General features: G+C 40.7%; 5 protein-coding genes across 12 annotated transcripts in view; 1 reads left to right on the top strand and 4 right to left on the bottom strand.

Annotated features, from left to right (window-relative positions):
* Nucleotides 1-1674, top strand: part of LOC121678278 (zinc finger protein GLIS1) — a 39390-nt gene extending 37716 nt beyond the window's left edge. For both annotated transcript variants that reach the window (XM_042057676.1, XM_042057675.1), the window contains exon 8: nucleotides 160-1674. In XM_042057676.1, the coding sequence (XP_041913610.1) occupies nucleotides 160-293 (134 nt within the window). In that variant the 3' untranslated portion in view covers nucleotides 294-1674. The remainder of the gene's footprint in view (nucleotides 1-159) is intronic.
* Nucleotides 1663-5006, bottom strand: rps8b (ribosomal protein S8b). The gene is made up of 6 exons (XM_042057109.1): nucleotides 5003-5006; nucleotides 4335-4456; nucleotides 3666-3765; nucleotides 2477-2652; nucleotides 2110-2239; nucleotides 1663-2036 (listed from the first exon to the last, which is right to left on the bottom strand). The coding sequence occupies exons 1-6, from the start codon at nucleotides 5004-5006 to the stop codon at nucleotides 1927-1929; spliced, it is 642 nt and encodes a 213-aa protein (XP_041913043.1). The 3' UTR covers nucleotides 1663-1926.
* Nucleotides 5007-5217: 211 nt separating this feature from the next.
* elovl8b (ELOVL fatty acid elongase 8b) lies at nucleotides 5218-8192 on the bottom strand. 3 transcript variants are annotated; one of them, XM_042057740.1, is made up of 8 exons: nucleotides 8084-8192; nucleotides 7887-7934; nucleotides 7092-7279; nucleotides 6790-6870; nucleotides 6252-6308; nucleotides 6048-6162; nucleotides 5688-5815; nucleotides 5218-5550 (listed from the first exon to the last, which is right to left on the bottom strand). In XM_042057740.1, exons 3-8 carry the CDS (start codon nucleotides 7239-7241, stop codon nucleotides 5383-5385), a joined length of 699 nt encoding a protein of 232 aa, XP_041913674.1. In that variant the 5' UTR covers nucleotides 7242-7279; nucleotides 7887-7934; nucleotides 8084-8192; the 3' UTR covers nucleotides 5218-5382. The 3 variants fall into 3 exon arrangements, with proteins under 3 accessions (XP_041913674.1, XP_041913673.1, XP_041913675.1); XM_042057739.1 differs by having other exon boundaries at nucleotides 7887-7990; nucleotides 8084-8188; XM_042057741.1 differs by lacking the exon at nucleotides 7092-7279 and having other exon boundaries at nucleotides 7887-8182.
* A 364-nt stretch (nucleotides 8193-8556) lies between these two features.
* On the bottom strand, nucleotides 8557-16644 carry mutyh (mutY DNA glycosylase). Its single transcript, XM_042057705.1, has 15 exons — nucleotides 16297-16644; nucleotides 15758-15882; nucleotides 15560-15599; nucleotides 15388-15461; nucleotides 15249-15290; nucleotides 15101-15172; nucleotides 12412-12525; nucleotides 12225-12322; nucleotides 11700-11844; nucleotides 11421-11511; nucleotides 10975-11157; nucleotides 10625-10770; nucleotides 10227-10373; nucleotides 9189-9242; nucleotides 8557-8962 (listed from the first exon to the last, which is right to left on the bottom strand). The coding sequence occupies exons 1-15, from the start codon at nucleotides 16397-16399 to the stop codon at nucleotides 8843-8845; spliced, it is 1554 nt and encodes a 517-aa protein (XP_041913639.1). The 5' UTR covers nucleotides 16400-16644; the 3' UTR covers nucleotides 8557-8842.
* A 151-nt stretch (nucleotides 16645-16795) lies between these two features.
* On the bottom strand, nucleotides 16796-21625 carry armh1 (armadillo like helical domain containing 1). Of its 5 annotated transcripts, none has more exons than XM_042057714.1 (12): nucleotides 21423-21625; nucleotides 19874-20097; nucleotides 19662-19730; nucleotides 19402-19568; nucleotides 18991-19187; nucleotides 18567-18651; nucleotides 18115-18231; nucleotides 17642-17714; nucleotides 17382-17511; nucleotides 17183-17260; nucleotides 16987-17068; nucleotides 16796-16888 (listed from the first exon to the last, which is right to left on the bottom strand). In XM_042057714.1, exons 2-12 carry the CDS (start codon nucleotides 20077-20079, stop codon nucleotides 16860-16862), a joined length of 1233 nt encoding a protein of 410 aa, XP_041913648.1. In that variant the 5' UTR covers nucleotides 20080-20097; nucleotides 21423-21625; the 3' UTR covers nucleotides 16796-16859. The 5 variants fall into 5 exon arrangements, with proteins under 5 accessions (XP_041913648.1, XP_041913649.1, XP_041913650.1 ...); XM_042057715.1 differs by having other exon boundaries at nucleotides 19874-20092; XM_042057716.1 differs by having other exon boundaries at nucleotides 19874-20088.
* Nucleotides 21626-22240: the final 615 nt, after the last annotated feature.

The following is a 22240-nucleotide window of genomic DNA, read 5'->3' as shown; positions in this document are numbered from 1 at the left end:
TGCATGCAGGTAGATTTAGAGCGGGCTTTGCAGAACTCTTTCACAACATATGATACTGCTGTCTGAGAGACAAAGTGGTTGTGAGCGTGTAAGTCCGGTTAACCTCTCTCTCTCAAGGTCGGCTGTCTCACGGGTTTGTGCCGGCTTTTTCACCGACAGGGTTCAGCCTGGTGCCGGATATCCAGGGCTCAGGTTGCCAGTTTTCTCCAGGCCCAGAGGAGAGCGTCTTCTTTCAGGTGGGCAGCTTTGATCGCGGCCTTGGCCAGATGTCTTCGGTGTACACAGAGACGTGAATGTTCAACAACAAAAAGATCAACATAAGAAAAAAAAAAACGAAAGGCTGGACTCACCATCAACAACACCACCACCACCAGCCAGCCACCTGCTCAAGCAGCAGAAACCTTTCCCCACTCTCCCTTTTCAAAGTTCTCTCTCAGTCTGTGTACAAGGTTTACATCAAACACCCAAAGACTCATTTCCTACAAGAGAGGTATTTCAATGAACTTGTCTTTTCATGGTAGCAAAGCAAAGGGACTGCTGAATGTCATGGACAGGTCATGGACTGCAGTTGTCAGTTGGGCAAGCATACTTCAAATCGCTTACATTTTATACCTCTACTGTCTCCACACAGCTCCCATCAGTCCCAGCTATCACCATTATGTGCTTGAGGATTGCTGCATCCAAACCCTATGGAATATCCATGTTGTAGCATAAACTCAGAAATACATCTCCAGCCACCTGTTTTGTAATTATCTACATGTGAATCTGGCCCTCCCATTCAAGCAGTTTTTTTTTCTCCCCCCTTCCTTCCCATCCTCTATTGGCTGAAGTGTAGAGAGAAATATTTAGTTTTGCAGTGTTTGTCCGTGGAATCACGCTTGCAATGTTTTTGTTTTGTTTTTATATCAGAGGGATCAGGGCGAATGGGTGACTTGCAACTTGCTTTGAACAGGAAATTTGTTGCAAGACTGTCCTCTAGTTATGTTCTAAGTTTAACATTCTTAGCATCTGAGCAATCCATATCGTCTTTGGCTCTTGCTCAGTTGACTTTGGCAGGGCTCACAGTATGAAGGGCTCTGGTATTTCTACCAGTTTTCACTTTCAAAGCGCAATTGTAGCATCTCATTGAGCATCACTGGGGGTATTCAAATGTTTTTTTTTTTTTACTTTTTCAGACTTAAAGTGAAGAGGACAGTGTTGTGCATCTCTCGATCAACTCTATCACCAGCTGTATAAAGTGTACAGTTTGTTTTAAAGTGGTTTCTATTGTATTTTTCCTCTTTTCAAAGTTTAACAAAATAAATAACTCAATTCATTTCAATTCATTCATTTCCCATATCCGCAGTCATAGACACTTGCGTCCTGAGTTTAATTCTGTTTTGTTGATATGTGGAATATATTGTTTTTTGTTGTTTTTTAAAATGCTCAACAGAAACTGAAACCCAAAGTCAGTCAGTAACTGAATTACTATGATGGTAATATAGAGTGAAGGGCTACTTTCTGAACAGTGTGTGTGTGTGTTTTTTTTGGGTGTGTGGGTGATTTTTCGAGCACCATGTTCCTGTATGAGCCGTGGATAAGAAAGTGAGCACACTTGGTCACACAGTGACCTCTAGTGGAGTTATTCTGAACTAAAGAATGCAGGGAAATATCCTACAGATGTAATGGTAACCAAGTGCATCCTGTTTTATTTTTGAAGCCATAACTGGTCAGGTTATACAGCAATCGCTACCACAAGGGAACAACAAAATCTAGCCAACGTCAATCAACAAAAGGGTTTGAACACTGCCTTCAGAGGCATGGATACTTTGTTGTGAAAGAAATAAAACTGTATTTTCACCATCGTCTACAGAACAAGATGGTGAACATTTAAACGAAAAAATGTCTATAAATCACAGATATTTGGTTATTCCGAGCCTCTGGTGCCTATTTGCCTCTCTTTGCCTTGATCTTCCTCAGGTAGAACTCCAGCTCCTTACCTTCCAGGATGTAGCCATCAGCTCTGCCACACTGCCCAGGTTTTGAGGCAATGCATGCTGCAAGAGAGAGATAAAGTTCACAAAACACCAATGAGAAAAGCATAATCTTTTGTAAAGGCCCAGGACTCACCGAGCAGCTTGCCCTGCATAAACTGCTCCTCCAACAGACTGCTGATCTTGCCCTTCTTCCTGCGGCCCTCGATCTTCTTCTGGACCTTCTTGGACCTCTTCCTGTTCAGCACCTCTTCCTCCTCAGGTGTCTAAGGCCAGCACAATTGCAGTTCAGATCACCAGTGTGCTTCTGAGAAGTGTCTGTTACACTATATAGCCTTTCCTTAAAAGGTATGCTATGTAAGAAATTCAGTTACAGTCTGAGCTAGACCCAAAACCCATATAATGGGTTAAATGGGTTTTTTCCTTTAAATTAAGATAAAAAAAATTCTCGACTGGTTTAGCTGCTGACGTCAGGGCTGAGTGTCTGCATACTGGACACATACCAGCTTCGCTCCCTTCTTGCGGCCCAGAGGGATGGCGTAGTGGCCCTCATACCACTGTCTGAAGGGGGTGCTGTCCACCAGAATGATGCAGTTCTTCACCAGGGTTTTGGTCCGCACCAGTTCGTTATTGGATGCATTATAGACCACATCAATGATCCTGGTCTTACGAGTGCAGCCTGCAAAATAAAAATAGGACATTAAGCCTTTAACCTTATCTCCAAAGTCATTGTATTATAAGACTATATGCCAGCCAACTTTGACCACAACTCTGGGTTCTTTTAAGGGCAACTCGTAACAGGACTCTTTCATGAGTTTCCACAGGGAGCCAAAGAGAGGTGTTTAGTTCTTTGTAGAATGCAACGAACCGAACACAGCTTTTATTTTAACCACACAACATTATTGCCTGAAACCGCATGCTGTATGTCTCTCTTTAATCCATGGCCTTTTATCTCCTTGTGGTGTCCTACACTTGCGCAACACATTTGCCCTGGAGGCATATCCGGTTCTGATCAAGTGATAGCCCTCTGAAAGATGGAGGCGATGACAGGACTTGAGGGAATATGCAGTTACAGTATATGAAAACTGGACAAGGTCTCAAAGAGAGCTTGATCGGATTTCACAACAGTTTGATTCTCTGGAATTCTCTGCCATTCACTTCATGCTGTGTGCACAGCTCACTGGGGTAACATGGTCCATTCTAAAGCAGCTGGAGCTCTGGATTGTTACAATATCTCTCAAAGGAAGTTATAAAATTTAAGACCTGACAAAATGCTAAGTAGACTGAAGCCTAGCCACATTTCCTAAAGGCACTATAAAACAATTTTCACCACAATTTTCAGAAAGGGTGCAGAGATAAATTGTGTCAGCAGCAACTGTATACCTCCAGTGCCACACAGGCCAACCACATTATACACTTACACATAATGTTTAACAAAGGCCACTCAAAGAAGTTGTCTACTGTATGTTGTTTGTTACACAATGTCTTCCAGCACGTTTGTGACTATTGAGATATACTGTCTCATATCAACCATGACCACAAAGACAAAATAGGTAACAATAGCACTAATGAAAAAAATAAAATATTAGTGCTCAGTTGTTTAATTGTATTAAACTAAATAAATGCCAAAAGTCCAAACTGGTTTCTCGTGTTAACCCTGCAAGAGAACAACAGTATGGTAAGTGGACTTACATTCAGAGCCCCAGGAGAAGTTACCCACATCTAGCCTCAAAGCTCGGTACTTCTTATTGCCACCACGGACACGCACTGTGTGGATACGGCGAGGGCCAATCTGTCAAGGAAACAGCCATGTGTCCATCACACTGGAAATACACAGCATTTGAGCATTAGGCTACTTAATTTACATGTATTTATTTAGCAAGTGCTTTTTATCCAAAGTAACTATAGGATTATAGTTAGCTATAAGGAGTAACATTCCAGCTGCAGAAGGGATCTTAGGTAATAGTAAATACTTCAACAACTACCAGAGGCTGGCACTGGGAGTGTAGAGGTTTAAGTAGTACTAGTCAAGTGTATAGAAGAAGATAGTGGTAGAAGGAGGAGGTGGAGGCAGAGGGAAGAAGGGAGGTGTAAGTGCATGTTATTTGAAAGTGTTTAGGAGAGGTAGACTACTCTCGAAAGAGTTGGGACTTCAAGAGTTTCTTGAATATAGAGGGGTGCCCTGCTTTGGCAGCACTTGGTAAGTCGTTTCACCATCTGAGAACTATGGCACTACAAATGAAAATAGTCTTGATAGGGGCGGCAGATCCAGATGTTCCTTAGAACTATTGGAAACCAACTCGAGAGAATTGACATGTGCCTATGGGCGACCGTCAGGAGCTAGAGACACAGCTGTCATACCTTTGTGTTTGCAGGTGGACGGCCAAGCTCATACTTCCTTTTCTTGTGGTAGGGCTTCCTTTTGCCACCTGTCTTGCGACGCTTGTGCCAGTGATCCCGGGAGATACCTACAGGTGTCCGTCAAAAAGTACCACCTCAAGACGTGACATTACAAAAAGCTGCAACAAGCGCTATGTAGGCTAGTGCAAGCGAGCACAGAGACCTTCTACAATATGTAGGCCTACCTGTATTTACACACTACACTAGACCTAGATCTAATCACGTCATCTGAAACCACTTATGATCACATATCAGAGATTCAACTAAGATAAGCAGCCTACAGTTGAAAACTTAAAAAAGAGGCTTAACGGGGCTCAACGTTTCAACTCCCGAATGATCAACACAAACATTGTTTCCCTTTTAGCGGGCCTGCACTTCAATCGAATGCAACACTGATCTAACTTTACAGTGTAATATAGACAGTTGATGGCCAGCAGTGGGCTGTCTCAACTTGCTGCAACAATTCCCACGTAGTGCGCCATTTGGTGGCTCTATATTAAAATACACATTAAGAAACAAAAGTGGAAGCCTAGTTCATAAATGTCCGCGATAGCTTAATCAACAGCATCTATCATAGGTGATATTCTGACAGTGATCGGTGAACCTCGATTCTTTGGAGGCATACTTACCCATTCCTAGACGCTGCCGGGGAAGAGAAGTGTAATTGGCTTAAAGGGCTTATGACGTCACATCGCATCGCGAGATCAAATTTGGGATGTCTTTCTACTTCAGTTCACTGTTGTTGATTTTTTCCCCCTACCAACTTCCCCACTGAAAATACAATTTATTTCTACATAACATATAATTATTTCAATATATAAAAAAAAACATACATATTCAAAACTGACGCCAATTGTGTTGTTTCTTTAATAAAATCAGAGAGTCATTGTAAACATGTCAGGAAAGAGATTCAGTACAGTAATAATGTCCTCACAATTGTTGTGAAAGGCTTCATAGTTCCTCTTGTAAAGAGGTTTAGCAGAGTGGGCCATCTTTCACACTGTGTCCACTATGACTTCTTGCTCTTCCGAGTGACGTAGCTCTGGTAGTAGAAGTTACTGAAAAGCACGATGAGACTCAGCAGGTACGTGCACACGACTATATTCATGGCGTCGGGGAAATCACAGTCCGCATACAGGTTGTAGGTGGTGTGGATGGTCAACAGGACAAACTGCAGCTGTAACAGCAGAGTTTCCATTTAGAAAACCTCACAAATGCCTAAAATTATTCCAGTAGCCTATTATGAAGTGTGCCATGTTGTCTATTGTACTTGGGAAAAAACTTGACAAACCCTATAGGCTACTCTAAACTCACCAGCTGTAGTGATGTGAGATATCGCTTCCACCACAGGTACTTCTGCATATGAGGTCCCAGCGCAGCCAGGCCATAGTAGGAGTACATCACAATGTGCACAAAGGTGTTCAGAAGACCTATGAAGAAAGCTGAAAAAAAAAAACAAACAACAAACTAATATTTAGGTCTAAACATACAAATTACAGTTTTAAAATCCTGAATTCCAAATTTTCTGGTAGCCCATATGGTACATTCAAGTACATGTACTTATTCACACACAGAACCTAATCCCAGTGAACCTCTGTGTACGGAGGATTTGCAACTGAATAGATGGGTGAGTATGTTTGGCCATGGCCTTAACTCTTTCAAGGTGACACTTACATTGCCCACCAGCAAGATACTTTACCCCAGCCCACCAGTTGAAGATCATCGTGCCATGGTGATATACATGCAGGAAGGTTAGCTGGTTGTTCTTTTTCCTCAAGATGAAAAAGATCTACAGGATGAGAAAGACAGACTCAACCATAAACTCTGTGGCTGACCATAACTCAACTGTAACTATTACTATGAGTTTGCGATTCATACCGTGTCACTAAGCTCGATGACTTTGGAGAAGAAGAACCACCAGCACACACTGGCCATCTGCAAAAAGGAGAACATGACTGATATGAAAGCCATCACCATCACAGAAAAGAGATTATATCACAGTGATGCTTTAATTTCCAGAGTTTAATAGAGGACTATTAAAATGTGTAACTAGACAAACTAAAAAACAGTTCCGATTTACATTGTTTATTATGATCATGCGTTTGGATTCTTGTGTAAACTTGCAATGAGACTGATTCCACTTTATGCTTCTTGAGGAGACGGAATATTTGAATAAGTTGCAGAAGCCAATAAGGAATGGAGACATTTCCTTGACAATTCCATTTCAGCAACAACCTCAACCTATTAAAACAAACTACAGTATGTGATCTAAAAATGTAAATGACACACTGTTTTGGAGACTACTATTTAGACCTTAATCAAAGGAAGGCCTCCTACAACCAGTCTATGAACACAACTCATGCAGTATCAATACAGACTATCAGGCTACTGATAAGACCATATCGAAGTTATTTACCCGCATTGCCAGAGGATTGGTGCTGTAGTCTACTGGTTGACAGAGGTAGCTATAGTTAGCTAACCAGGATGACATCAGAAACTATCAAGACAGAAAAATTGATCATTAGCTGACAGAAAAAAGAAATCTGTTGAGTTGCAACAGCTCAGTGCTTCCTGCAATGTACATTATAGTAAATTATTTGATTAGCCATTCTGAAACTGGTTGGTTATTATTAAAAGAGTAGCTAGGTGTTGGAAAGCCTCTAAGAAACATGAACTATTATAACCAATTCAGTCACTAATGCAACCAATATAGCCTACCTCGTGAAACATATAAACAGACAGAAGCACCATTGCAAAATTGTAGACAATGAGGACAGCTTTGAGATCAACAGGCTCTCTGTTCTTCATCAGCCTGGGTCCAATCCATATCACACCGAGATATAAGAGAAATATGCAGATGACTGGCATAGGAGAATACACCAGCAGCCACGGATCTGTCCTTTTATCTAGAAGAAAGACAATGCACTCGATATTATGGTTTAGGTCAGTGGTTCTTAACTGGTCTGGCTTTGAGATCCACAATTTCCCATGTTCATAAGTCGTGACCCTTTTTAGCGATCACGGTCGGTGAGCTACATGATAAGTGCTTGTAGGCCTACTTGTTTGGAATATGCCTACATTTGTGGTCTTCAACTCCTTATGTCACCTTTCAAAGTGCCCGACAGGTTTGTCAGTAATTGTGAACATCGCACACTGAGGTTTCTGTCCCATTTCGTCTCAATTTAGTGAATCCATATACTTCAAATATTCAGGGTCGTCGTAGCCTATTTTACCCGTCACATAAACATTGTCTATGTCCATGGCAAAGACTGACATAATAAAGTCAATACAAATAAAGGTCCAATATTAGATCCGATCAGGTAACATTTGACGCGATTTTTTTTTTAAACCACAAGCTCCGCGACCAACCAGTTAAGAACCACTTAGGTAGGACATACTAGGGTAATTTTAAGGTCGGCTACAGACGAAGGAATTATGTGACATGATTTTTCTTGACACCTTACACGCTCGTGAAGCGTTTTAAACTGTGAAAGAAAGCATGGCACAAGTTACCTCCATTCTCCAAAGTCCACCGATGAAACGATTCAAGTTTCTCCCATGCTGAAGCCATTGTGCACGCCCAGGAAAAAGAGTTCCGCGTGAAATCAATTCAGTTGCTGTCAAAGTTGGATATAGAGCTACAGCAACGAAAAAACAAGATTCTGCAAGAAATCGCAGAAACTAACACTCATGGAACAAAATAGGCCTACCTTACAGACCCGTTTTCCTATTTTACCGTGAGATCCACACTTCACCAAAGCATTGCACACAAACGTAGCCTATCTACTTTACAGATAAACTGCGCTCAACAAGTATCATTGGCCACCTTGTCACAATAAGAGTCAACACTCAATAATTTACAATATAACCGTCGTCATTATATATCCTTTCATAGAAATGCATTCAAGAAAATGATTTCTGACTCACAAATACGAAAAGATTCACGTTACTATTAAACATATTGGATGCGCTATTCATATCACCCCCACAAAAAAACACTTTCGTCTCTGCTACACAGAGTGCAAAAACTGGAAAGATATGTTTCAGGATTCATAACTCTGTGTCTGCACATCCCAAAAGGACAGGGCTGAATGTGTGACCCTATAGTGCAACCTATTGTCCCAGCACAGCCCACTCAGTGTTGTACTGCCATTCCCATTTAAAAGAAAATGTTTTAATATAATTTTCATATAAAATCTTTATTCATTGCTAATTATATATCATATTGAACCAGGAGTTAATGTCTCTGAAGTATAAAAAAACATTCTGATATAAAAACATGTACATGGACCTATGAATCTCTTAAGAGAATGGTGAACCACGTTTCATTTTTTCATGATCTTTGCAGATAAGGTGTAGACTATCACAGCAATGCATAGGCCAGGAACATCAGTGAAACATTAGTCCATTTTCAACTTTGCACTTTCTGTCTATGATCAGTTGGCCATCAGGAATAGTGTTTACATTTATTAGTTTGTTTTTGAGGGAGTGAAGAACTTGGTGAGAGAGAGTTGCTTGCCTCCTCCACTCTCTTTAACTTTTTTGGGTTTCTTCTCATCTTTTGATGCAGAGCCTTTCCTTTTATTGTCCTAAAATCATATTTAAGAATGCAATTACATTTAATAGATTGATAGAATTGGTTTACTAACATGATAAGTTGGCATTTTGTAATGATCGGACAGAGGTTGTTTGCAATGTCTTATCTGTAGATGTTTATTGACAGTAGATGGGATACAGTCCTCAAATAAACACATCACGCCTCTGCTTATCTTCACATTATCTTTAAAGGTCTAATTTAAAATGTTTTACTCTCACCTTGGTAGTACTGTCTCCTTTAGGACTTTTCTTAGACTCATACAGCTTCATAATCTTAAAAAACAACAACAGTGCATGAGATTATTACATGTCAATGAAGTTTAGAGCAATAACATTAGGCTTAAAGCGTAACTCTCGCCAAAAGCAACCAAGGGTCTTTTTGTTAATGTATCAGAGTCAAACATTCGTTTAAAAGCATAATTAGGGCGGAAGCGCCACTTTTAAGATTGACCGTATTGTCGTTTTCGGGTCAAATGGCTTTTTGAATGGGAGTGCTAGGGACACTACTATTTTGATGCGATCATACTACCACATGTTTCTGTGGTAGAAATGTTTCTACCACATTGTCTTGCAACCTTTTGGCATGTGGCAGTGACATTTTCAGTCAGAACAAACATACTGGTCAAGAGAAAATCAACATTACATCTATATTTGCCAGGGGTATGAATAATTTTGTTCTTAACTGTACATTTGCACAACTAATATTGGATAAAATAACATGATTATTCTTCATTTGGATGATTATTCTTCACATGGATTCCTGTGAATATTTCAAGACCCAATATGTTATATCTAGCATATAGCTAGCATATTACACTGCAGCTAGAAGGTAGGGAAGCACCTAATGCGGAGAAGGGTATTTTTGATTAAATTGAAGAGAGACATAGTTAGATTAATCTGACAGTGTAAAGCACTACACATATTTTACATGAAAAAGATTGTCATGTATTGATTCCCAAGAGTCCAAGCTTTCAAATGATGTATAATATGACTATGCTACATAACAATCTGATGTATAAAAATGATTTAGAATGTTGGGATGGGGTGGGAGAGGGGGGTAAACAAAAGTTCGACTTGGGTACATTCACAAAAAGACCTTAGGTTGCATTTTGGCGAGAGTTACGCTTTAACAGCGCAAAGCCCATGACAAAAGTTAATATACATGACAAAATAGCCATAAAGTGGCAGGCACGGCATCTCAATAACTGGACCCTCCTCCTCACACATGCATGCACATGAACCTGCACACACACGCACCTTTTTCACTCCTGTTGAAACAGCAGCTTCTTGCAAGGCAGATCTGGTGATCCAGCGAATGGTTGGCTTCTCTTCATTTTTATGAGCTGGACACACCATACTATACACAACATATGTTTGGTGGATATGTGAAAAAATATGGACGACCTGTGAAAACAGGATAGAAGATATCCCTTTAAGTAGTCTCATCCATCATAAATCCCATGAATTCTTTATAGGATCACAAGGTATATTGGGATCATTGTAGTATCAATCATGTCAAAGGGTAGGCTACTACATAAATTCATACTCCAGTTTTAGGTGAATTCCAGGTTTTCTTCAGTGGAGAACAAGCTAAACATGCAATCTTGTAAATTCCCCCTCTGATGTAACCTGACATCAGGTATGACAGCACTCACCTCCCCCACAAACTCCAGAGGCTCTCTGTCCAGTAGAACTCCCAGCAGCTTCCCTACCTCTGCGCACAGACTCTTTTTACATTTAATTTCTGAACTTCCCTCCTCCTCAAGCACGCCTGGCAGCTCCCACATCCCAGCCAACAACCCTTTAAAAACGCACACACACACACACACACACACACACACACACACACACACACACACACACACACACACACACACACACACACACACACACACAGTATCAGTCATAAACCCAAGTCTCTCATGCAGAAGCTGGAAAACATCACGCAACATAACGTAAAAAAACCCAAATAGGCGGAGTACAGTATATTGCTGTAGGTTAATACCTTTACTAGGCCTCTGTGTGAGGAGGTACTCTCGCTCATCTCCTACTTTCTCCCGCTCCAGCACACAGACCAGAGTGCGCTCCACGCGGGCAGCTTTCTTGCTGGGCTTCCTCGGGTAGTTCTGCACTCCCAGCTGACTGTCCCACGACTCAGACAAGCAGAGTTGACAGGGCCCTGTGGTCACTTTATATAGAACAGTCACAAGGTCACAAGTACACATACAATTCGTTTTTTTATTTTCTTACATGAGTGAAAACAGACTACTATACGAGATGGCCAAGAAGATTGTTCTAGAAATCTCTGATGACCCAACTACAGAGTTCACAAACTCGGACAAGTCTATCATGTCTTTCCCAGAAGTATTCAGGGGTCAAACTGAGACATGACAACTATAAAACATGCACAGAAATTTGAAGGCTGTCCAAGTGCATGAATCCACAACTTACCACAACTTTCAATATCTGGAATAGATCCATTAACCGCTGGATTCAATTTACAATTTAGTGTATTGCATTCCTTTTCTTGCTTGACACTGACCTACACCAGAAACATTCAATGGTTTTGTGAGTCATGACAAGACTTTCCAGTCAAGTTAGAAAATAAATTATGGCATTAGTGAAACATTCCATAAAACACACAAAACACTTAGATTAATTGCATTTTTATAGGCATCAATGTGTTGTTGAGACGTAATGATGGGAGATTACTATTGATCCTATGATTACCTTCTTGAAGGCATGGCAGTGTGTCTTTATGGGACATTGATTGCATAGTGGGTTTTTCGGAGTGCACACTCGCGCTCCAAGCTCCATCATGGCCTGGTTAAAGTCTCCAGGTCTTTGTGGGTCAACAAGGGTATCAGCAATCTTCCTACATTGAAAAGAGAGACCCCTTACAGAATACTTTGCACGATGCAGCCAGACTGAAATAAAGATGTACTTGCCGAAATAATGGACAGCATTTAAGAAAAAAGACAATGTTAACATAGGGTGTAGTGTTCTTCAAATGCAAATATATGTAACAGGTTACAAGTGATGCACAACAGTCTGTGGTACCGTAATTTCCCAACTATTAGCCGAGATTTATACACTGATTTTGCAAAATTTCTTCAGCTACTGTATGAGGTTAATACACAGAGGGAGTTAATATGGTATTAATATGTTTTTTTTTTTTTTTTACTCGCATAAAACACTGTCTTGCGGTTTATACACAGGAAATTACTGTAATATCTTGGTGCCAGTGACACTTACCATAGTGCTTCAGTGACAGCTGGACTTGTGCTGTCTGCCCCAATGGCCCGGGCCCGACACAAGACACGGATAACATTTCCATCCACTGCACCAGCCACCTGAGTGGTGAAGAAGAAGCAAAGACAACGATGGCACACATGACAAGAGGTTCAACATTGCAAATACTCGAGTCAGTCTGTCAGATTACCTGGCCGAGTGCTATGGAGCTAATGGCCCCTGCAGTGTAGCGTCCCACCCCAGGCAGCTGCTTCAAGAGCTGCTCTGTGGTCCTGGGCATCTCTCCTCCCAGCTCTGAAACCACCTGCACAGCACAGGGAACGGTATCAGACACATACATCAGTCACAGTTAGTCGGTAATACAACTCAGCCTGCAAATAACACTCAGATTGTACATATTATGCAATTACAAAATGTTTTACTTTCATTTGTGTGTTGCAATGAGTCTGATATGTCCAATTGTTGATTGTTCTCTTCATCAGATGATCTTCTCCATGGTGATACACCCAAATGTCAAGTATAATATTGATGCATGCGAAGGCCAATCATTTCTGTTATATATACTGGTTGATTCATGCAATTGTTGATTGTTCTCTTCATCAGATGATCTTCACCATGGTGATACACCCAAATGTCAAGTATAATATTGATGCATGCGAAGGCCAATCATTTCTGCTATATATACTGGTTGATTCATGCAATTGTTGAACAACATTTTGTTGTTGGTGTGTCTTATTGCTTCCCAGGCCTTTGAATCCTTTCCTCTCATGAGCCTAACTCGTCGCTTAAGCACCCAGGAATATAGGACATATTCAGACTGGTTATCGCATACTGGGCTATATTTTAACGGTCTGAAACGGAAGTGTCTTTGCGCAAAACGCAAGTCACTTTGTGGGCGGATCTTGGGCGCTGATGCTATTTTACCGGCGGGATATTTTACTGTTGCGCCAGGCGCAAATCTAAAATGGGGTGGTCTGAAGTAGCTACATTAATCATGGGTGTGGTTTGGGCGTAACGTGCAATAAACCAATCAGGGCGTCATCTCACATTCCCTTTAACAACAGGCACGCTTGTTCCATAGCTGATTGCTATGGTGGCGTATTTGCCAGGCGCAGCCAGGAGCGTTCACAGCGCTATAATTTTACTGTTCAGTTAGGAACTGTCAGCTATTGATTTTTCCTCTTGACAAAATGTAATACAGAATTGTCACAAAGACATACTTTCCGATGTTTTGGGATCACTCTCACTGAATCACGAGATTATGAATGCATGGTGATATTTTTGCTATGTACAATGTAATCTAACATTACCTCTCTATAGACAATGCATATCTTCTGTCAGTTAATCTCTTCTCTCCCGTGCTGCCGCTGGGGCATTTGGGTTAAATGGCATCGGCATGCAATTCAACATCACGTCTCCTTAAGTCATCTAATATTTCCTAATTTATGTCATCAACACATCCGTGATTCGTGAAAATGTGTACGCTAGATTTCACATCTTAATGGACACCACACTGATTTCCCTCGAGTGGTAATATTTTTCTTTGAAATTATGTATGGTTTACCGAAATGGGAACTATGTTGTATAGATGAGTGGAGCAAAGTGTGCGTTGCGCAGCACAGGCGGCCTGTGAGAAACAGTTTCCAAGTTGACCTAACTTTCAACTCTGCACAGTATATCCCATTAACTGCATGACAGTAGGCTATTTACAATATTTTCTGTTAAGTAGAGTTTGTAAACACTTTATCATCAACTTAATGCACGCACAACATTCGTTTGAGCAGGAGAGAGAATGAATGGGTGCAGCAACTACAGAAATTGTAACCATACTTGCTGCTTTCTTGTACTATTTGCTGGTTAACAGCTCATAAAAGCTGATTTAAGCTAATTCACTAACTCAAGACTTTAAGGCCATCATGGATATAAAACGTTTTTTGAAAATAACGAAAGGATGGAGGGAACATAAAGCTTGGAGTTATTTCAGATGGGCTACAACAAGGTAGGCAAAATTCTGGTGCTTAAAACCTTAGCGCAGCTGGAATAATGCTTAGGCTGATGTTAAAGCGCACGCGATGTTTAAAGCCATACATAACGGTAAATTGGAACAAAACTAAAGGTAACTTTGGCCTTTATAGGGCTGTATAAAGTTGTCCAAATTAATAGGTCATAATTAGGCGTTGTTGTTGTAAATATATTGCATGTAGATGTTGTAGGCTACTAATTTTTTAGGTCACCAATGCACGAACAAAACCGGGAAATGGACAGGGGTGTCTGTAGATTGGTGTGCAACACATTCATTCACGCAGGCCCTCAAAATAGCATCTGCATTTGCGCCACAGACTTTAGACCAGGGAGTTCCTGGTCTGTGGCGGAATTGTTTTCTGAAACTGCAAAATATCAACAGTGAACGTTTGCGCCGGAACACGACCCCGTCTTTTCGCTGAACCGCCCCGGTGGGCGCAATCGAATTCCCTAATTTACAGGCACGTACCTGTGGAGGGAAAATTCCAATATGCGCTGACTGCAAAATAGGAAAGACAAAAGCGCGAGTATACAAAGTCAATTGCGCTGGGACGCACGATAGAGCGTAAGTGGTACCCATTCCCAAGATGATGCAAGGTATACTAGAGCTGTATTTGGAATACAAAGGGTATTCATTTTCACACAGGTTTCCAGCAAATGACGCATAATTAAAGACGACACTACCCTTCATAGGCAGCTTTCATTTTTACTCCTTATTCACCGTTTGTCACATAATGCCAAAAAACATCCCCTCAAGGCAATGGGTACATTAATTAACACATTTTAGTGCTGGTGCTGGAGATATTGGCATGAATACAGTAGTGTAAATAGGGCTGATGCTAATATTGTAATGTCACCTTTTGTGATCCCTCGTGCAGCCTTCTCCCTCTTGAGTAATATCCAAGCCCTGCCCACATCTGATTCACCTCCTTCAAGATGGAAAATGAGAGTTTATATTTCCAGAGAACATGAAAGTGAAATGCACAGAAATATAATTGCATTCACCTCCAGTGTGGCTTCAGCGAGTTTCTCCACAGTGGGCCACTTCTGTAAAAGACAACAGACAACGCCAGTGGGTCTTTACTCTGGCTTAAGCGGTAAGAAATGTCTGTAGTTAAACCCAATACACTGTACAGAAGTTTACCTTCATCCACTTGTTATAGTAGTCAATCACCGTAGCAACTTGTGTTTGCTGAAGCATGATTTCCGACACCCACACTGTGGAAAAACACACAGTACATCTATACAGTAGTACTGTATATTCAACTGCTGAGATAAGTACTAATAACCTGCTAGTTAAAAAAAAATCATGATACCTGCATATGTTCTGACATTGATGTCCTTTTCTGTCATGGCCTAATCAAGACAAAAATAATATCCATTGCGAAAACATGTGGAAAAACAACATTAGCCACACACTGTTGTAACAAATGCAGAGAATATATTTTGCTGCACTGTGCATATGTGTATGTCTGTGAATTAAGGTAGATTATATGTTATTTTGGTCAACATACCACCGTTCTCCATGGCAATTCCCTCTTGGTTTGGTCATACCAGCTCAAAAGATTGGACCTGAAAGACCCAATATCCTCTGGATTCTGGAAATAATGGTAAGAGGAAGATTTTGCTTCTATCGGCTCTGGTGAGAGAGGAAACAGATGTCTGTGAAGTAAAGCACATCAAGCAAGCCAAGCAAGCTGGAATGGTCTACTACATTATGTGTGTGTGTGTGCAAGCGCAGAGCTATAAGAGATATGCATGAGGCTATTTTAGGTCAGTGTCATAACTGTGCTTAATTTTGTCTGCAATATCAGAGTTATGTTTGCTAATGGCTACCTAAATGATCTTTATAGTACTCGGTCATTGTGATGTCTTGCCATTTCTGTTTCATGCAGTAGCTTCTGGAAGACAATTTTCCTCCATGGGAGACAATGTAACTTTAACGACCTCGGATAAGGTTTCTGTGTTAATCGCGAAGCAACTTTGACACAAATCAATGCCATCAGTAGAAGTTTACGGTAGCTAGTTAGCCGTATGCAAACATGTTGTTTACCTTCTTTAACAGCAGCCACTTGTCTTTTGTTTCTTTTCACCGTGCCCGTGTTCTCCACGGCCACTTTCTTGCCCTTATGCACAGCAGATCTGAGCTTGCTCATTATGTAAAACGTCACAAAACTTGAGGGCTAGAAAACTTTAGCTCATTCACTATGACTCCACTTTCACAATCTACAACTGTAAAATGTCGAGCATTACAAATAAAAACACCAAGATCCGTGTCACATAAATACAACAGCAGACAGCTTTTGAGACAGCCGACTGTCACTGTTTACATCCCATGTGTGTTCCCGTGGATATCTCCCGCCATTTGCTGGGTGGGGTGGAACCTCCAAACATCCAATCGCAGAACAGCAGCGTAAACCCGTCACAGTCACTGAGCGCAAGGGGTGTGTTTTTCCGAGTGATATTTTCTAAGACAAACATTTCAGAGGGTCTACAAGCCACACACTTAAATTTAGCATGATATTTGAGCCATATAAATGACAAAAGACGCATTTACATGTTGAAACAGGTTTACTATGAATCTTAACAAAAGTACATTGGACATAAATGGGTAATTTATGTGTCAGATTTCTGATTCTCCATAGCTGTAAAGAAGAGAATGACAGATTCAAACATGTAAACTGCCTTATCTGACAGTGTTTAAAATACAATATGGTGTTTATTGCTGTCTCTGAACACATACCCTCAGCTATGTTCACTTTGTTTGAGTGTAAGATGTCAGCTTGGATTTCATCCATCTTCATGTACAGAATCTCAGCGTTCAACTGAGAAAAAAGAAGGCATTTTTCTCTTGATTTTCACCTCATTTGAATCAGAGATTCAACTCTTCCTCTATCTGCCACTTAATATATGAGATGATTTTACAGAATTCCACCCACCATAAACAACTGAAATAGGGTTTGGCCCATGGCCCTGCGTACATGCTCCTCCACCAGTGGGTAGGTCCGAACAAAGTGCTTAACCAAATGACAACAGATAAGTTAGGGAAACTTGTGTGCTACAAAATCTATGTTAGTCTAATTCCCAATGTGTGTGTGTGTGTGTGTGTGTGTGTGTGTGTGTGTGTGTATCCCCAACCTCTAAAGCAAGGCTGGCCTGTCTCTGAGCATCAGCATGGCTCTGGTTGCCCATGGCGTACAGCAGGTGATGGACCACTCTTAAATGGAGCAGTTCAGTGGAGAGCTCCTCACTCCCCTGAGCCAGCATCCTACAGACCAAACCAAAGGCTAAGTAAAGACAAACACACACACACACACTGACACAAGCTTGAGAGAAGCTCTATATCTCTTACAAACGAAAATGTAAGTACACAGACTTACTATAGTGTCTAAAAATACCTTATGGCTTTGGCAGCAGCAGCTTGTTGAACAAATAATGGCAAGGATTCTGTCATCTTTGTCATTTCTGAATCTGAAAACAATACTAGGATTATTCTCAGGGCCATGAATCGGTTATATCTTAATTAACACTTTCATATCAAGACTACAATAGATATTCTGCACATGCAACGTTTATTATGAACTGTACATAGATCATGACCTTCCAGTGGCCCTTCCTGTTCATAAAGGAACCTCTAATATAGTTATAGAAATATAGTTATCATCAAATATGATGACATCTTAATTACACGTTGCAAATTACTGTTCTGTAATAACTTGGACATAAAAACTGTTACATTACACACTGTTTAAAATAAGGCATGCTGTTCATCCAGTGTGTAAATACACAGAAGGGTTATACTGGTCATTCTGCCTCCCACACATTCTACTCCAAAAAGAGAACTAATCAGTGGTTGACACTACAGTCTGACCTTCGAGGATCTTGTACTTCTGCACTCGTTCCTTCACAGGTTTCAGCAGAGCAACCAGACCCTTGAGCAGGGCTGGTCTAACTTCATAGTGCCTCAGCTCAGTGATCAACTCAAGAGCTGGAAGAGAAAACAGGTCAGGATGGGGCCCTAATTGGGATGATAGACAAAGTCTTAAATCTAACTAAGCTCATTTTCTTTTTATATAACTATAGGCAAAATCAATTTCCCTAATTTAACACCATGGGCAAGACCTTAACTGCAAACATCAATGAATCAGTTCAATGCGCCCACATGCCACACGATAGCTACAGTTCATGCACGAGAACTTTGCTTGTTGATAGACATTTCACACTTTGCCCGCCATTTAAATTAGGACTCAGGGTGTCATTCAGCCTGGCTGTTGATTACACAAAAGTGCCTATGAAAATGACAGCATTTGATATGATGCTGACCTTCATGTTGCAGCTCGAGGTGCAGAGATCTGAGTGAATTCAGCAGTGGTTCAACAATACTCGGGTAAGCGACCTTCACAATGTCCTTAAGTGGAAGAGAAAAAAGGCAACCAGTTTCATATAGTGAGATTGAGTAACAAACCCCTCATAAAACAGCCATGTTGTACATCACTGAAAAAAAAAATCAAATAGGCACTTAATTATCAAATGCTACTATGTAGAATGGAGTAATGGTTCATCTGCACAGGCATACTGTAGCTAACAATTGTGAGTCCTGGACTAATGTCACTCTAGCCTATAGTCTCTATAACTCTTATCTGGCATAAATCACAAAAATATATACTGCTGCCGGTGCTATTTCCAGCCCTTTATCCAGCTCCCTATGGAATAAAGGGCTCCCTACCTTACCATGTTCTGTACTTACCTGCACAATGCGAAGGGTCTGTAGAACAAGCTGTTGTGTCTTTGGAGAGGTGCATGGCAGAAGGGCAATCAGACCCTTGTACACCTGGTTTTGGTATTTGGGATTGCCATGAGCCAGGGATTCCAGAAGCAACTGAGCTGTTTCCTGGGTGCTCTCAATCTGTGATGTGGCCAAGCACTCAGCAATGGCTCTCACACCTGTAGGCCTCAACAAAATGATGAATTCATAACAGTTTAAATATCAAAGCCTATAATATTTAGTCTATTTAGCAGTATAATTTTGTTTGTTGTAAGTACTTTACCACTGGCTGTTGTGGAGTAGTAAAGTATTATTCAGTATGAAAGGGTATTTCATGAAGTGACCACCTAATCCTTCAATTAGCTACCAGTGATCTTGACTGTACTTGCATACCATAGCTTTCACAGACGAGTTCTTTGTACTTGCGTCCAGCATTGGACACTATCTGGAGCAGATGCAGGGCCTCAGCTTTGTCCTCCTCTTTGGTCTGATTCTGACCCAAGATCTCCAGGAGGGTCAGGACTCCTCCAACCTCCAGGAACTCAATCAGATAACGATGACTTACATAAACAGAGAACATTAAGTTATTACAAAGGTGATAACTGTATGTGTCAACTTTACTTTACCAACTGTGACAAATGAATTTCACTTACTTGTTTGATGCAGAGAGGAAGACACCCACTGCCTTAAGCTGCAGCCCTAAACATGTCCCAAACATGTATCTGAATAGTGTGTTTTAAGGTCGATCTTGATATACAATAGATCCATCATAGCTCAAATCAATGAAATGCAGACAGATGTTCTGATGGGTGGACAATAAATGAACGTGTAGTGCAGTTTTATTATAAGCACAATAAATGGATACGTCAGTCTCATCCAGGCTGTAAGCCTTGCGAGGAATAAACTGGCAACTTGTGCAAATTCCAGTTCCAAGGCGGGGCATGTTTTGCCTTGGTGCTGATTTACGAACTCAGTAAGCATGCGACACCTCACCATTTTGTTGCCCTGGTCCCATTCACGAAGGAAAGCCATTACTTGACTTATAGCTGCTTGTTCTTTGCTCGTTGACATCTCCACAGACTGGCTGAACTGCAGTGAAAAAAGAATCAGGTCAGTTTATCAGAAGCAGTAGGGGCAAAAACTGTTGTTGGTGGCGCACACCATTCGCCTTCTGTCTCATACCACTTGCATATCCTGCACCATTCGCCTAAGTTACTGTCTTATGCCACTTACTGTCCTACTTTTGTCTTGTACCACTTGGCACTAGACAGTAAATTGTCAAGCGCCACCGACAACTTACTGTACAGTGCCGTTTATGATGCTCCTACTGCATCTCTAATTTGTACAGCACAGTTTAAAACAACATGTGGTTGAACAAAGTGCTTTATAAAGGGGAATAATAAGAGTAGTGTAATGTTTATGTCTGTTTATGGTAGGCCTAGAGGCCTTTATCCAAAGTACTTTACAAAGACATAGGCTACACTACAAAAACTACAAACCGCTACTCTGTAGGAAATTGTTTAGGTTTAAGTAAACAACAGATGCGTCTTAGAAGCTTTTTGAAGATCCCCAAATTTTAGCTAGAACGAAGAGCAGTATCGGAACTCTCCTTATTACGGTCGGTCCGTATTTCCGCCGTCTTGCGTGTATGTGTCACTTAATATCCATTTCTATACAAACCAAGACGGCGGTTTCCTAAAGAAACGCAAGCACCCACACCAAGGGTGTATCTAAATTAGCTATGTACCAAAAATTACATTTTACCGTGACTCAAAGAGTTGTAAACAGTGTTGTAAAGCTGCGTGTACACGTACGCTTGGAGCTCCAGTGGAATTTTAATTTCATGACGGGAATTCTAACCGTTCATGTGCCGTTGAAACGGCGTAAATAGGCGACCCATCAGGCCAGCACTATAACTCCGAGCGTGGTAAACAAAATCGGATATTTCAGGCAGTAAATGCTCCCGTTAAGAACCAAACCAGATTTTGTTTAAATCTACACAGCTATGGCTACTGAAAAATGTAAGATTCATTTAGCAAATGTTATTTTGAAGTGTTAAAAAACATCGTTGTTTTAGAATTTCCGAACAAAAGTGGTGATAATTGGGGGCTAGGTAAAGTAGGCCTACCTTATCATTCCACCAACTATGGGTCACAGAATGAAAAGATTCTTGGCTGTGACCTCTTGTTGATGGAAAACCGACATAGCAGACCCTCACCAGAGGACCGCACTGAACGTATAATTATAATAACAGTAATCATAAATCAAAACTTTTATATATTAAAACAAAACCTATAGGATTTGCTAGGCTATCTAACGTTAACGGAACCATATGCTATCTAAGGAAACCATAAAGGTGTTTACAGTAACTTTAAGTTAACGTTAGATCTATGGTTAGATCCATGGAAACTTGCCTGGACTATCTTTAAGTTGTCACGTCGAATTGAAGGCTTCGTTGACTTTCATTTAATATACAGGAATATAATTAGACTATAATAAGATATATCATGGATTGATATATAACAGATACATCTCTGCAAGGCAGTAACGTTCAGAACAAAGATAGAATCTTTGGTTCAGATTTGTGCATGCCATTCACTCACTTCCCTTCCCTAAAGTGAATGTTTACGGTTGCTAGGCACCAAGGTCTTTACGGTGTCTTGCATGGACAGACAGAATAAACACAAAAAGCAAAAGACAAAAGTTTGTTAACATTTTTAATGACACTGCGCACTCGCACTGAACCTCCCAAAACATTCATTTCGCAAAATCATGCATTCCTCAATAATAAAAAATACATTGGAACATAACATCTGAAATCAACTGTTTGTGCGATTTATAATTTCACTTTATGTGATATTAGGAGACTGATGATCAGTTTATCATTGCCAGCTCTTTCACATCAAAATGTGCACAGATAGCCACAGATAGGCCTACCATATGAAAATAGCCATGACATGTATTATGAATTTCCACAATTTATGACTAAATTATAGCCTACCGTTTCACGTTTTTTTGTGGCGACTGTAGAGCTCTCCCTAGTAGCCTATAAATACCACTCTCTTCCTGGTCTGAAATATCGATTTATAGGCAAAAACCTATAGGAGCCTGAATTTAAATGCTCATTTAAAAGAAAAGTGGTCAGACGGATTTAGAGGGTTTTGCATCTGAACTCTTCATATATATATATATATATATTTATTTTTTTTTTCTTGTGGCTTCCCGTACACAA

The sequence above is a fragment of the Alosa sapidissima genome, chromosome 12 (assembly GCF_018492685.1).
Source record: "Alosa sapidissima isolate fAloSap1 chromosome 12, fAloSap1.pri, whole genome shotgun sequence".
NCBI classification, from domain to species: Eukaryota; Metazoa; Chordata; class Actinopteri; order Clupeiformes; family Clupeidae; genus Alosa; species Alosa sapidissima.
This window is presented reverse-complemented; position numbering and strand designations above follow the sequence as displayed.

Coding starts and splice junctions, on each gene's coding strand:
- elovl8b (XM_042057739.1), bottom strand. CDS start 7,944: ATGGCTTCAGCATGGGAGAAACTTGAATCGTTTCATCGGTGGACTTTG. Junction 7,280..7,886: donor GTGGACTTTGGAGAATGGAG/GTAACTTGTGCC, acceptor TCTTTCTTCTAG/ATAAAAGGACAGATCCGTGG. Junction 5,816..6,047: donor GTATCTTGCTGGTGGGCAAT/GTAAGTGTCACC, acceptor TTTTTTTTTCAG/CTTTCTTCATAGGTCTTCTG.
- rps8b (XM_042057109.1), bottom strand. Junction 2,653..3,665: donor CTTCTCCTGGGGCTCTGAAT/GTAAGTCCACTT, acceptor TTTATTTTGCAG/GCTGCACTCGTAAGACCAGG. Junction 2,240..2,476: donor GCAAGAAGGGAGCGAAGCTG/GTATGTGTCCAG, acceptor TGCTGGCCTTAG/ACACCTGAGGAGGAAGAGGT.
- armh1 (XM_042057713.1), bottom strand. Junction 18,652..18,990: donor AGACCCTTCGCATTGTGCAG/GTAAGTACAGAA, acceptor CTTCCACTTAAG/GACATTGTGAAGGTCGCTTA. Junction 17,069..17,182: donor CCCTATTTCAGTTGTTTATG/GTGGGTGGAATT, acceptor CTTTTTTCTCAG/TTGAACGCTGAGATTCTGTA.
- mutyh (XM_042057705.1), bottom strand. CDS start 16,399: ATGAGCAAGCTCAGATCTGCTGTGCATAAGGGCAAGAAAGTGGCCGTG. Junction 15,600..15,757: donor AATTGCCATGGAGAACGGTG/GTATGTTGACCA, acceptor TGTCTTGATTAG/GCCATGACAGAAAAGGACAT. Junction 11,845..12,224: donor GCTGTCACTGAAGCACTATG/GTAAGTGTCACT, acceptor TTTTCAATGTAG/GAAGATTGCTGATACCCTTG.